Source organism: Suhomyces tanzawaensis, assembly GCF_001661415.1.
Source record: "Suhomyces tanzawaensis NRRL Y-17324 unplaced genomic scaffold CANTAscaffold_2, whole genome shotgun sequence".
Taxonomy (NCBI): domain Eukaryota; kingdom Fungi; phylum Ascomycota; class Pichiomycetes; order Serinales; family Debaryomycetaceae; genus Suhomyces; species Suhomyces tanzawaensis.
Window position 1 is genome coordinate 1,544,320 of NW_017963637.1, and position 14,073 is coordinate 1,558,392.

Consider the following 14,073-nt stretch of genomic DNA (forward strand, 5'->3'; position numbering starts at 1 on the left):
CTGAGGGGTCCTGCCAGGGTCCAGTTTGTGGACAGCGAATGCCACAGGGAGGTGGCACATTCCACTCGATATGTTCGATTACTGGACCTGGCTGGTGCTGGGCTGACTGGAGGCTTCGCTGTGGCTGCAAACTGTTGGTTACTGGTGGAAGGTGAAGCCCCTCCACTCCCAGTAACTGATGCCATTTCGTGGAATCTTTACGACTGAACGCTCCACCACACTCAGGCCATCAGGAGGCTTTGTGCTGGCGTTTGGATGAAGGGTAACCATCGATCATCCTTGTAGATTAACAGGACCCTGATAGATTTGCTACCAGGGTTGCGAAAAGATTCGCGGCATGTGTCAGACAATTGACTTTTGGCAGAATCAAGGGACTGAACTAATTTGCGTAAACCTTTGCAAGGGCCTTTATGTGGAGAATGGTTCATAGAGGAACTACGGGGGTAATCTGAGCACCACGAGTGATTCAATGGCGGAAGAAGACTCTAGAGTGATTCATTCTACTCATGGATCTTGCTGGAAGCAGCACCCCAGAGTGCTCATGCAGTCATTTACATCACTCTAACCATCAAATGTGCCCTTTTCTACTTCTGTACATCGTGTCCTGCATTTTTATTTCTATAAGTCTACTGTGGGTCAACATACTCGGTACAATCGATGTTGTTCCAAGTCAAAACCTCGTGGGAGTCTGGCTTGTCCAAAGCAGCCAAGATCTCTGGGTCCAAGTCAATGACACCAAGGTGGGTGGTTTGGTCCAATTCGTCAGAGCTACCCTTTGGCAAGATGTTCAAGTTCTCGGAGATTCTTGGCTTGTTGACGGACTTGGCAATGACAATGAATCCTTGCAAGAAAGACCACTTCAACAAGATTTCAGCCTTGCTGAGGCCGAACTTCTTGGACAACTCGACCAACTCTGGGTCGTCGAGCTTGTAGCCCTGGGTCAAAGGCGAGTATGCTTCGATCAAGATGTCGTTCTTGACAAGGTATTCACGCAACTTCAAGTGGGGCAACCATGGGTGCAATTCCAATTGGTTGATGACTGGCTTGACCAAGAGGCCCTCCCAGTTGAGCAACTCCTCCAAGTGCGAAATACCGTAGTTGGAGACACCGAGCGACTTGATGTGCAACGTGGGGTTGGAAGGGTCCTGGACGTACTCTTGCAAGGCCTTGTAGGTTGCCAATCTCTTCTCCTTGTTGGACTTTGGCGAGTGGATGAGCACCAAGTCGACGTAGTCGATGTATTCCTTGACGTCGGCAGCAATGCCTTCGACGGCAGCCTTGGTCTCCTCGTAACCGTGCTGGGAGTTGTACACCTTGGTGGTGAAGTAGATGTCGCTTCTGGACACCTCTGGGTGGTCCTTCAAGAACGCAGCCACACCCTGGGCAGTTTGCTTCTGGTTGTGGTAGATGACGGCTGTGTCGATGTGACGGTAACCTTGTTCCAACGCGTAGTACACGAGGTCCTTGGTGTCACCAGCAGGGATGGTGTAGACACCGTAGGCGGTCACAGGGATGTGGAGCCCGTTGTTGAGCTTGTAGGTGCTCTTTTGAGTCAATTGAATGGAGGTGGTTAAGTTAGACATTGGTGGTCAATTGGTGCAGAATCACTTGATGAAATGAAACGAGAAATGGTTGCCTTTATATGGTGTAGGTTGCGGGTGCCACACAAAACCGGAAGTTGGGGAGTGTCATTTCGGAGACAGTAATTGCTAAGTGCAGAATGTCCGTGCGGATGCGACCCCTCGGCAACCTGGGCAAGATTGCAGTTAATGTCTGTGCGAGCAGCAACCAGATTTGCTGTTTACAGTGGCGTCATGTGGGTGCCCGCCACCAGTGTCAGAGCAGGATGAGGTGCCGGGGAAGCTACCAGATTGCGCAGACAAACGGCTGACCCAGGAGGGCAGTGACTGGTGGAACAACGTGCGCCCATTGGCCTGCCAGTCACCGCCTGCCAAAGTGCCCTAATCAGCCACTTCACCCCATGGTCGTTTACGATAACCCCAGCTCCGGCGTTTGGTGGCTAACGGGGTTATCTTTCGCCAGGAAAAGATCGCGGAAAACCGTCAATCGCACCCCGATTTTTCCAGCACGTTCGAAGCGGCAAGTTATTGCCGTAAAATCCGCATCAAAACTACCGCCATCCAACGGTGTTAGTAAGCATTGGACGTGCCCCACTTTGCGATGATGGGCAATCTGACAAATCAACCTACCGTGCGGCCCAACAGCTGCACGGCGTGCTGTCAGACACGCCGCCACCGATCGCCTGGTGCACGTCGCTTCCGGGGAATTTACGAGAAGACGGACTTGGCAGGAGTGATTTGGCTGCAAACTACCCAATGGAATGGCTCGGGGGTTGATCCGTTGATCGCCCGAGGCCATTATAGCACGATCCGTGCGGATCTCTGGCCAGGGTCTCGGTTTGTCACGATCGGCGATACACAGGATACGACAATGGAAGAGAATTAATAAGGATACATGAGAATACTTGCACCAGGTAGGCATCCATTTATGTGGTCAGGCAGACACTTCCAGCTAATACCTGCTTCTGTCAGACATACGTCACTCCCCTGTCAGACATACTTAGCTCCTGTCAGACATACTTAGCTCCTGTCAGACACACCCAATGTCAGATATCGCACTGTCAGACATACTCTCCTATCATGTCTAGTGATCCTACACCGCAGTAGTCCAAACCGTCCATTCTCTATAAACCTAGTCCAGGCATCACCTGCTGGTCAACATCCAGTCCCAGCTCTCTACTCCCCATCCACAAACTCGGTGGGATCTACATTGCCCCAGGTCATCACCTCGCACGAATCGGGCTTGTGGAGGTCCTGCAAGATGGCCACGTCCAAGACGAGAGGTCCGCTGGACAGGTCGGCAGGCAACACGTTTAAGTTCTGCACCACTCGCGATTCGGTGACCGACTTGGCAATCACGATAAACCCCTGCAAAAAAGACCACTTCAACAACATCTCTGCCTTGTTGATGTTGTGCTTGGCAGCCAACCCCAACAACTCCGGGTCGTTGAGCTTGACTCCTTGTGTCAATGGCGAGTATGCCTCCACCAAGATGTTCTTGGACTTGAGATACTCGCGCAATTCGATGTGGGGCAACCATGGGTGCAATTCCAACTGGTCGAGCACCGGCTTGACTGTGAGGCCATCCCAACTAAGCAACTCCTCCAAGTGGGCCACTCCGAAGTTGGACACTCCGAGCGACTTGATCTCCAAGGTTGGATTTTCACCCACATACTCTTGTAACGCTCTGTAGGTGCCCAATCTCTTTTCCTTGGAGGTTTTGGGCGAATGGAGAAGTACCAAGTCGACGTACCCGATGTGCTGCTTAACCTCGTGGGCAATGCTCTCCACTGCCTGTTTGGTTTCCTCGTAGCCTTGCAGGTTGTTATCGATCTTGGTAGTGAAGAATATGTCACTTCTGGCGACCTCGGGAGTTTCGCTCAAAAAGAGGCTGATCGCCTCGGCAGTCTCTCTCTGGTTCTGGTACCCCATAGCACTGTCGATGTGACGGTACCCGGCCTTCAACGCTACGTACACTAGGTGCTTGGTATCTTTTGGCGGAATGTCGCACACACCAAAGGCAGTGACCGGGATCTGGAGACCGTTGTTAAACGTGTACTTGCTTTGTTGTGTCAATTGCAAGGAGGTGGTGAATTCGGTCGTCATGTTTGTCTGGTGGTCTTCGGACAGTTTGTAGCGATTTCTTTTGAAGATAAGTAATTTATGGTTTTTGTCCTTAGGTGTCAAGAATATAGAAACCTTAGCTCAATGCTATGGAAAGTGCGCAGGACGGAATCTCCTCTTATAAGCCAGCCGTATTCACTAGATCCAAGATACATGCACGCTATACAAGTCCCTCCGATGAGTAATGCCATGTGGATCCACGCCCATTGAATCCTGGATACTCCGCAATTGAGTGTTGCGCGCAAAACCATCGCATTTGTCGTGATGTCCCCACATTCTCCCCCACCCATAACCAGAGTAAGAATGTTCTTGATGAGGATAATAGTTTGGTCTTTCGCCTAATTGGGTCTATCATGCCCCAAGTACCTTGAAACGGTCCTGTACATGGTACAGACAGAGTATTGCAGTAGAGGTTTGGTGGAACGGTGACAGCCGTGCCAGCGCAATGACTCATGGCATGAAACTTGGCATTGCCACCCATCTGGATGAAGTCTCCTATTGGCCAGTCTCAGAACCGTTGCTGAGGGGTTCGATAGCTGGAAAATTCCTCGGAAATCAAACAGGGCCCAAGCAGGTCTTGCCGATTCGCTTACGCTCACGAATTATACAATAATAGTGTGGCGGGCCAAGGAATCGATATTCTGGGCTGCGAAAATGTGCTTCCTACTATGACTAATCGATTTTCAACAAGGAAGCTTGTTTAAAGCTGATTAATAATGCTGGATGTGTTACTAATGCCTGTTTGACCCCATCCCAACAATCACCGACACTCGCATCCTGCCATCTTATCGCTCGCGGCTGGAGCCGCTAGACGGGTCACGTGCCACAATCATCTACCCAACCGAACAAATAATCCCGCCTAACTCTAGCATCCATCCTAATACCAATCAATCATGACCCTTAGGAAAAAGACTCTTTTAAAGGTGATCATCCTCGGTGACTCGGGCGTGGGGAAGACCTCCTTGATGCAGCAATTCGTCAACAATAAGTTTCTGCACCAGTACAAAGCAACCATCGGAGCCGACTTCTTGACCAAGGAAATCACAGTTGATAACAAGGTCGTCACATTACAAATCTGGGACACGGCAGGACAGGAAAGATTCCAGAGTTTGGGGGTTGCCTTCTACCGTGGTGCTGATTGCTGTGTGTTGTGCTACGATGTGACCAACGAAAAGTCCCTAAACAACTTGACCTCGTGGAAGGACGAATTCCTTGTCCAATCCAACGTGGCTAACCCCCAGGATTTCCCGTTCATCATCATTGGTAACAAGATCGACATAGAAGAGTCCAGAAAGATCCCGTCCTTGAGCAAGAAGCTAAACAATATCACCAACCAAGGATTTGGCGGGTTGAACTATCCTGTTTTTGAGACCAGTGCAAAGGACTCTATAAACGTCGAGGCTGCATTTGAAGTGATTGCCAAGATGGCATTGCAACAAGAAGAATTGAACGAGGTGAACGGTGGGGATGTGAGCGATGACTATAATGACGCCATCAACATCCATTTAGAAGGAAATGGAAGTGGATGTGCTTGTTAGACGGTGTGTCCGTCTGCTATTTACCAACCATATTGACAACTTGGCAGATATGTTCTGAATGGTGGAGGTTGAACTTCCCGAGTCGATGCCTAGGTTTCGTACTGATGACATTACAATTCTTTTTTTAATACTAATACACATAATTACTTAGAATCGAACCATGGCCCGAGGAGCATATTGTAGGTCCACCCTGGACACGGGCACGTTCGCCAGGCAACACTCAAGCATGCTTTACTTAGAATTGATACAAGCACAAACAGCCTTGAACAAGAAGTCGACAATAGGATTTCCAGTATGGACACCTTGTTGTTGGTGTTGGGGTTGTTGTTGGTAGTACTGGGGTTGGCCTGTTCCTTGGTATTGTTGTTGACCTTGGTAACCTTGTGGTTTCTGAGGAGCAGATGGCCCCGAGGTGTTCCAGTGGTTTGGAATCTGGTTAGATTGGGTGTTGGTCAAGTCGATGATCATCACCCCAGTGTTTTTGGGGTCGATCCGGTGCTTCAAGTTGCAGTCATCGCACATCTGGTCAATGGCTGGCTTCAACTTGGCAATTCCGTTCTGAGAGTGCAACCCCTTACCCACAATAACACGTAAATGCGACTGGTTGGTTCTGATGGCAGCCGCTAACCGGTTCTGCAAGATAAACTCAGCTTCCTTGACGTACAACCCGTGCAAATCGATTTCGTCAGCAGCACTATCAGCATTGTTTTCTCTGAACACATACTCGGCAGCCTGTTGGTTTGCACGCTCAGCCTGGGCCAAAACCGACTTGGCCTTTTCGCTGAGCTCGTGGGCTCGTTGCTTATCGCCACTCTTGAATGCCAGCTGGGACTCTTGGCTCAACTGGTTCCTCTTTTTGTACAACTGGTCAGCCTCATCACGGAGTTTTTTGTATTCCGAGTCGGTGGCATGGTTGTAGTCGCGTTCGCCGCCCCCTAAGTGTACGCCACGATCCATTCTGGTAGCCAATAGAGTCTGGAGGGTGTCGATGGAGTCAACAGATATGAAACGGGGACCGTAGCTTTGGGGTCCTCAACCTGTAAATCTCACCTCCCCGGTTACATGTTATTGCATGTTACTCCAGCCTCGTTTAACTATTTCCTAATTCGGGCGAGCAGATTCGCGTAACTGAACTGTTTGGAGCCCGCCAGATTGATGTGCCAAAACGTGGCAGTAAAGCCGGAAAGACAGCTAGAAGGGATGAATTGGGGTTTTATCATTTCGAGAAGACCGTACATTCATGAATGATAGCTTAAAATTATGCAATATATGAGATGGGTGACTAGTTGATTTTCTTTAAATTAGCGGTTTTTCCTGAGAAATTGGATTGTGAATTTTATTAATAGTCTAGATATCACAGTGTGTTGCGTATTTGGTGCAATTGCGAGGACAGACACTTGATTGTAAGGACAATAAAAAGGATTAAGACATATGAATCAATTAAAACACAATTATGAGTTTGAATAGTGCCAGGAGCATTAATCCTTATATCAGAGTAACAAGAATATTTCGTATCCTGAGTGAGATTCATTGCAAGATAAAAGGAGGACAATAGGTCGGAATCTGTAGATGAAGTTTCACATTTATTGACATCATTCTGTAGTACTATTTGAGCGGTGTTTAGATAGAAAGGTATCTCCCATCTATTTCAAAAAACTCGTACCTTTCCAGATTATTAACCAACTGATATGTAATTTATCCCTAATGAAGCATATCCACCTAATAACTGAATCAAACGGCTCTAGTGACTTTCTTGTTCCCAACCGGCATACGATGTGTGAACCAGAAATTACTTGTATTTTGGTGTATGAAGCATAGTAAGTATCTATTCATATTATGACCGAATATTTAACCATCAAGACCAGTGCCACATGACCCGTGTTCTGGCCACTAGATGTAGCCTACCATCAACCTAAAAAGATAGTTTCAAGCCAGTGCTGAATAAGGCTGTAAGTTCCTGGTACTTGTTGACTGGCAATGACAACCACTGGCCTAGTTTCCACCGCCTCCACAACCTCCTCCTCCACAACCTCCTCCACAACCAGCTCCTCCAGCTCCTCCAGATCCTCCACAACCAGCTCCACCAGTACTCCCAAAGAAATTGCTACCGCCTCCACCATTACTGCAATAGAAACTGCTGGCACACAGTCCAAACTGCATGCCCGAGCACATGTTCAGGCAGTTGCTTCCAAAATCCCTAATCGTGCAACACAAGGTCTGACCATAGAACGAACAATCCCCTAGGGCTATTGGTGCCATTGGGGGAACCACAAATAACATCGGGTACATGCTGTACATATTGGCTGGACTGTCATCTCTCCAGGGAACCTTTTTCCCCCCATACTTCTTCAGCAACTCCGCCTCCCGTTTCATGGCTAGATCTGTGGGTAGAGTAATGGCATTGTGAAGACTGGCGTGGGTCAACCCCAATGTTCGATGGGCAGTGGTTTGTCGTAATGCTGTGGTTTCTTCCACAGCCAGAAGCTTTCGACCGAAGATCTTGCTTAGTTTGGACCGCGGCAACGATCTGATGGCCACACAGTACCAACACTTGCATATGGAGTACTCTTGTTTGAATTTTTCACGGTACACCTTGGCCGTCCTTTCAAAGCCCTCGTCCAACCTGCTTTCCTCGACCTTGTCGTCGTGATCAATCACGAAGCCCTTGCGTGACTTGCGACAGTCGCCGAAGTAATAGAACATAGACAATTGGTGGGTGTGCCAAATCAAGTCTATGTCCAATGTGGGGACCATCATTTTTTTGTCATCGTAACTTGACAACAACTTGAAGAACCGGGAGTATCTGATGGAAGATTCGTACAAGCTCTCGCGGATCAACGACGAGTGGAGCCAGTCGATTTCGTTCATCTTTTCCACAAACCGCTCTTGTCGCATCACACACCCCACCAAGTCTTCTGAGATCTGGATGGCGTTTGGCACGAGAGTATGAATCAAGTTCATGGACAAGTACCCACGCAAAAGCGCCTTGACCCAAAGCGGATCGCCCCTTTTGAACTTGACCACTGCTATCTGGATTAAGTCCGCCAACAGAGACTTTCTGAACGTAGCAGAGTCGGTGCTTACAAGCGCTTTCTTGACCATGTCGCTGATAGCGAGCGTGGGCCTATTCTTGAAGAATTTGTGGCTGATCACGCTGGAGTAGTACCTGTAGGTATTGGGCAAGACGGTGTCGGAGGTGATGTCTGCATAAAGCTGTCTTTTGCGGAGTTCTTCGTGGGTGATCACCCGGCTGAACTCGCAGGTGCAGTGGCCACTGTTGATGGTCCACCTGAACGACTCGTCTGCGAACCCCACCTTCTCCGAATTGGTGTAGGGAATATCCTTCAAGATCTTATCGCCACACACTGGGCAGTATACTGAGACCAACCGCTCGTACATCGAGAAGTCCTCGTACGAGTACGACCAGTCGTCCTCGTCGGCGGATACGTCGCGCACGATGGCCTCATACGCCTTCCTGGACTTGGCGTCAGGATCGTACCAGAAGGTGTTGTTATCGATCAGCTCGTGTACTCTACGCAACGGGAACGGAAAGTTGGCGAACTCGAGCAACTGGTTGCGGATAAAGCAGTCGTAGAACGCACGCGGGTTGAGCAAGAACGAGTGCCACACCATCAACACGTCCAACGGGGGCAACGCCCTGTCCAACATGGCTATGGAACGGGGGTTGCGTTTGGCGCCCGCCGTGAAGATCTTGTGCTCGTCCTTTTCGTACGACGGGTCGAGTGATAACGTATACTTGCACCCACTGACAAACACCACGAATCGTTTGACTGCACGAGTCACAAACACCTGCCAGGTCTTGACAATGTAGTCGGGATCGTGGTCCGTTCCTACCACTGCGTGCTTGAGCTCGCCAAACGCTCGGAGGAGCTTCAAGTGGGCCACGGTGTCGGGCACACCAGGAATGTGGTCCAAGGATGTTTGTTTGACAGCTCTAGTGTACTTCGTTCCAAGGAAATCAGTCGGCTGTGCCGAATTGAGGATATCAACGAAGGCCATGCTGCCCAGCTTTTCGTGCATGTGCCCCTCAATGACGTCTTTCTCGTTTTTGGCTTCATTAAGGTAGTACTTGTCGTCACCCGAGGACTCGTACGGGGGCGGGAAACTGGGGTCCTGCTTCAGGTCCTTGCGCTTGAACATGATGGCTGGAAAAAACGGATCCACTGCGATACTTATAACCCCACATCGTTGGTGCTTGTCGTATATTTCGTAAATATAATAGAGTGTGACGTCGTGCGTCGTTAGGAGCGGTGGCGGTGCCAGTCGTGCATAGAGCCATTTCTACACATGGCAACGTTTTCACTCTAGCGGCCAGTTTTACCGTGGATAAAACCGAACAGTACTACAACAGTTTAAATTCATAATTTATTCAACTAAAGTGACTAAAAATCAAACTCAGCAGAGTGCTTTGTCTAACAGTTAGCTTACTTCTTACCAGCCTTTTGGGCGGCCTTGGTGACCTTACCAGCCTTGTCGGACTTTTCAACAGACTTGATAACACCGACAGCGACAGTTTGTCTCATGTCTCTGACAGCGAATCTACCCAATGGTGGGTAGTCAGTGAAAGCTTCAACACACATTGGCTTGGATGGGACCATCTTGACGATAGCAGCATCACCAGACTTGATGAACTTAGGGTTGGCTTCCATGACCTTACCAGTTCTTCTGTCGATCTTTTCGATCAAGGTGTCGAACTTACAGGCAATGTGGGCGGTGTGACAGTCCAAAACTGGAGAGTAACCGGAGGAGATTTGACCTGGGTGGTTCAAGACAATAACTTGAGCGTTGAAAGATTCAGCACCCTTTGGTGGGTCTTGCTTGGAGTCACCACAGACGTTACCTCTTCTGATTTCCTTGACGGAAACGTTCTTGACGTTGAAACCAACGTTGTCACCTGGGACACCTTCAGCCAATTGTTCGTGGTGCATTTCGACGGACTTGACTTCAGTGGTAACACCAGCTGGGGCGAAGGTAACAACCATACCGGCCTTGATGACACCGGTTTCAACTCTACCGACTGGCACAGTACCAATACCACCGATCTTGTAGACATCTTGCAATGGCAATCTCAATGGCTTGTCGGTTGGTCTGGTTGGTGGTTCGATAGCGTCAATAGCTTCCAACAAGGTCTTACCAGAGGACTTACCAGCCTTGGTTTCCTTTTCCCAACCCTTGTACCATGGACAGTTGGTGGAGGCTTCAATCATGTTGTCACCGTTCCAACCAGAGATTGGGACGAATGGAACAGTCTTTGGGTTGTAACCGACCTTCTTGACGAAGTTAGAGGTTTCCTTGATGATTTCTTCGAATCTGTTCTTGTCCCACTTGACGGAGTCCATCTTGTTGACAGCAACAATCAATTGCTTAACACCCAAGGTGTAAGCCAACAAAGCGTGTTCTCTGGTTTGACCGTCCTTGGAGATACCAGCTTCGAATTCACCGGTACCACCAGCNATAATCAAGATAGCACAGTCAGCTTGGGAAGTACCAGTGATCATGTTCTTGATGAAATCTCTGTGACCTGGAGCATCGATAACGGTGACTTGGTACTTTGGAGTTTCGAACTTCCACAAAGCGATATCGATGGTGATACCTCTTTCTCTTTCAGCCTTAAGTTTGTCCAAAACCCAAGCGTACTTGAAAGAACCCTTACCCAATTCAGCGGCTTCCTTTTCGAACTTTTCGATAGTTCTCTTGTCAATACCACCACACTTGTAGATCAAGTGACCGGTGGTGGTAGACTTACCAGAGTCGACGTGACCAATGACGACGACGTTAACGTGATTCTTTTCCTTACCCATTTTGATTGATAGACTATATTAGAAAAAAGAGGAAAGAAGAAGAAGGGCCGGTTATTCGACTTTTATGTAGCGCCAGGGAATGCGTCGGCGCCGCCTGGGATGCTGAAAATTTTTTCGGGCGGCTGATGGCGGCAATGGGGGACGGTGGTCACGTAAGCACGTGGTATGGCCGAGGGGTGAGGGCTGCAGCCCTAGGCACCAAAGGGTGTCTTCCATTCACAGTACTACTGTGTCTACGGGATACTGGGATCCTGGGATGCTGTGTATGCTGGGTGCTATGATGCTATTTAGTGTACTTGGCCGGCTTTTTCACCTCCCGAGGCCGTCTAGCAGGTTGCTCCCGCAACCCGTCGTCTCCTAGTTTCTTTAGCAACTCCTGGTCGTTCCGCGCCGATTCTGTATTTTGGTAGCCAACCTGGGTGATGATATCGTCATCGTCGTTGGTGACGTCGAAGTTCATGCGTTCCTCGTCTTGATAGTCGTCGGGGCCGTCCTGCGCCTGGTACTGCGCTTGTTGGAGCTTGTTGGTCAAGGACAGCGCCTCTCTCAGTCCTGCCAACTGGCCATACTTTTGTCGTTTTGCAGCCTTGCGAGGCGACGGCAACCGAAGACTGTCGCTGTCGTCAGAGCGTTTGCTAGAGGTAGAGTCTCTGGTGTCGCTAGGAGAGTCGCTGTGCTCGTGCTGGGGTCCGTTGGTGGGCTCAGCGTCCATGTTCTTGTTGTACTCCATCAACGACATGGCGCGAGGGCTGGTTCTGGGTGCAAACAAGCACCACGTCAAATCCATGATGTTGGGCATGACTTGCTTTGGCTTGCCTGAGGAGAGCTCCATGATCTCCCACAAGTATGCCACGGAAACCACGGGAATCTGCCATTTTTTGGCGGCGTTAATCTTGTTTTTGGAAGAGAGCACCGCCACCGATGCCCCACCCTGCTGGAAGGTGGGACAGTCAGTGATGTCAGAGTACTTGTACTCCAACAATTTGGGAGAGTTCTTGGACAAACTCGTTTTGAACAAGTTGACGTTGACCACCAACAAGTCCCTGTTGGAAGTTAAGGACTCGCAGAACTCGAAGTTCAAGTAGCGGATCAACTTCTCCACATGCAATAATTCGATGCCAGTGAAGCCTGTGATGCACACATTGAACTTCCTGGTCGAAGGCACCAATCCCTTCATGGGCTGGCCCCAACGGTCTATGCTGGTGCGGTTGTAGAACATCGACCGTTCCACAAACCATTCGGTGACGGCTATTATCTCGCCATTGGTGATCTTGGCCTTCATGGGGGGCGAGAGGATGCGGAGCATCAGAAACGACTGGGTTCCTTTGGATGCTGGAACCATCACATGTGTTATGCTATCATCGCCAGTGTCGCTGGTGACATCTCCTCCGTGGTTGCTGATGACTTTGGTTAATAGGGTGGCCTCTTGCGAGCTGAATCCAATAAGGAGGAAATTGAACTCCAGAAATAACTGGTTTTCCTGCTCTTTTGGAGTCTTGGATTCGACGTCGCCCTCCACACCCGGTTTGTCTACCTCGTAATTGTCTTCCTCTTCCTCCTCTTCATCCCAGACCGAGTTTTGCACCACCCTCTTATTCTTCAGTTTGTTCTCCATAATAGAGTTCCAGATCTCGGTATTCTTCTGTAGCTTGATCCGTGGCTCCTCCACTACAGGCTTTGTCCTGGTGTCGATCACCTCGTTCCACACATCGCATCCGTTGTATTCGTTGCCGAGGTTGTACTCGTCGTAGTTGAGAAGACCTCCTCGGACTATCGAGTCAAAAATCCATATAGGGTGCACTACTGGCTTCTTCCACTCAGTGGCCTTATTGTATCGCCTTCCTGCCTTCTCTGTGGTCACCACGCAGGTGTTGGCAAGAGTCAACGACTCGGTGCATTTACCTCCGTGCTTGTTGATCACGCCAATGAGGTTCTTGGTGGTGAGGTAGTCTTCAACATTGAGACTCATTTTCTTCAAGGCTTTGTACCTGAACAGGTCCTTTCGAAAGAGTAGCCTGAGCTCGCCCGTGCTGAACTCAATTCGGGAGAAACACACGTTGGTGTGATCGAACACAGGCATCAAATGGGTGTTGATGTCAAGTTTCTTTGATCCTTCGTCTTCTCCCTTAAGCCAAAGGTCATACACCTCCGACACCGTATCTGCCACTATGAATTTGATGTCGTGACGCTTCTTGATGCAAAAATTGTACTTGGCAGTGGCTCTTTCCCCCACAATCAAGTAGTTGACATCGCTCATCAAGTCGCTGTAATGGGTGCCTCCAAGCGTTTCGATCTTTTCAGCCAAGTCCTCGCGGATGTGCGAGAGGATGCCTGTGCAGCAGAAGCGGAGACCATCGAACGGTTTCGTCTGGGGCATGTTGTGGTACGGGAAGTAGCTGCAATGGTTTGATAGTGATGGATCTAGGAGGGTATATCACGTGACCGCATTTACTACCCAGATAAGCGGCCGTGGGGTGGAGAGGAAGAGTAGTAAGGGGCAGAAAGAAACTATCTTATTAGTCTTTCAATTATTTCATTTATTTAACAAAATTGCATTACTTGTAGTAGAGATTTTTCCAGAGCTATTTCTATAGGCTTGCGTTTATCAGCTAATGTTCTATCTGATCACTTAATCATCGGTTCATTAATTTGATGAGGACATTATTTTATGATTTATGGTAGTTTCATTCCTATTATATACTGTTCAATCAAAAATGGTTCATTCAGGCCTGTGAAGGTTTCACGCTAATTAATAGAAGAATGGCCCTGTGTCAAATTAGAACTCTATTGGTGAAATAAGTTATGTTAGCTCCAGAATAGAATATTATCAACTGTTGTGAAATGACTTAAGTACTTCCAGAATGAATAAAAGTGGTTGTTATGAAGCGAATTAACTACTGATTACCTATGTTAGCCAGATAAGACACTTACCAAATTCTACTTTTGGACTAGGAAATTTCACACTCTTTAAAAGGAGGTCCAGGACAGCACCCAGCAGGGCTCAGTTGG

The 14,073-nt window shown here is 48.8% G+C and overlaps 8 protein-coding genes across 8 annotated transcripts; 1 reads left to right on the plus strand and 7 right to left on the minus strand.

Moving 5' to 3' along the window:
• Positions 1–326: 326 nt before the first annotated feature.
• CANTADRAFT_25381 (aldo/keto reductase family protein) lies at positions 327–1,626 on the minus strand. The gene has a single exon (XM_020207403.1). It carries the CDS (start codon positions 1,581–1,583, stop codon positions 627–629), a length of 957 nt encoding a protein of 318 aa, XP_020066261.1. The 5' UTR covers positions 1,584–1,626; the 3' UTR covers positions 327–626.
• Positions 1,627–1,689: 63 nt separating this feature from the next.
• On the minus strand, positions 1,690–2,629 carry CANTADRAFT_191096 (uncharacterized protein). The gene has a single exon (XM_020206412.1). It carries the CDS (start codon positions 2,500–2,502, stop codon positions 1,990–1,992), a length of 513 nt encoding a protein of 170 aa, XP_020066262.1. The 5' UTR covers positions 2,503–2,629; the 3' UTR covers positions 1,690–1,989.
• A 127-nt stretch (positions 2,630–2,756) lies between these two features.
• Positions 2,757–3,686, minus strand: CANTADRAFT_20678 (aldo/keto reductase family protein; the record flags this gene model as incomplete). The annotated part of the gene is made up of 1 exon (XM_020206605.1): positions 2,757–3,686. One exon carries the CDS (start codon positions 3,684–3,686, stop codon positions 2,757–2,759), a length of 930 nt encoding a protein of 309 aa, XP_020066263.1.
• Positions 3,687–4,597: 911 nt separating this feature from the next.
• Positions 4,598–5,242, plus strand: YPT72 (Rab family GTPase; the record flags this gene model as incomplete). The annotated part of the gene is made up of 1 exon (XM_020209510.1): positions 4,598–5,242. One exon carries the CDS (start codon positions 4,598–4,600, stop codon positions 5,240–5,242), a length of 645 nt encoding a protein of 214 aa, XP_020066264.1.
• Positions 5,243–5,473: 231 nt separating this feature from the next.
• CANTADRAFT_89034 (uncharacterized protein) lies at positions 5,474–6,199 on the minus strand (the record flags this gene model as incomplete). Its single annotated transcript, XM_020211523.1, has 1 exon — positions 5,474–6,199. The coding sequence occupies one exon, from the start codon at positions 6,197–6,199 to the stop codon at positions 5,474–5,476; it is 726 nt and encodes a 241-aa protein (XP_020066265.1).
• A 1,035-nt stretch (positions 6,200–7,234) lies between these two features.
• CANTADRAFT_48284 (uncharacterized protein) lies at positions 7,235–9,262 on the minus strand (the record flags this gene model as incomplete). Its single annotated transcript, XM_020209562.1, has 2 exons — positions 7,235–8,227; positions 8,267–9,262. 2 exons carry the CDS (start codon positions 9,260–9,262, stop codon positions 7,235–7,237), a joined length of 1,989 nt encoding a protein of 662 aa, XP_020066266.1.
• A 425-nt stretch (positions 9,263–9,687) lies between these two features.
• Positions 9,688–11,064, minus strand: TEF1 (translation elongation factor EF-1 alpha; the record flags this gene model as incomplete). Its single annotated transcript, XM_020209906.1, has 2 exons — positions 9,688–10,691; positions 10,752–11,064. The coding sequence occupies 2 exons, from the start codon at positions 11,062–11,064 to the stop codon at positions 9,688–9,690; spliced, it is 1,317 nt and encodes a 438-aa protein (XP_020066267.1).
• Positions 11,065–11,240: 176 nt separating this feature from the next.
• On the minus strand, positions 11,241–13,441 carry CANTADRAFT_94287 (protein kinase activating protein; the record flags this gene model as incomplete). Its single annotated transcript, XM_020211974.1, has 1 exon — positions 11,241–13,441. The coding sequence occupies one exon, from the start codon at positions 13,439–13,441 to the stop codon at positions 11,348–11,350; it is 2,094 nt and encodes a 697-aa protein (XP_020066268.1). The 3' UTR covers positions 11,241–11,347.
• Positions 13,442–14,073: the final 632 nt, after the last annotated feature.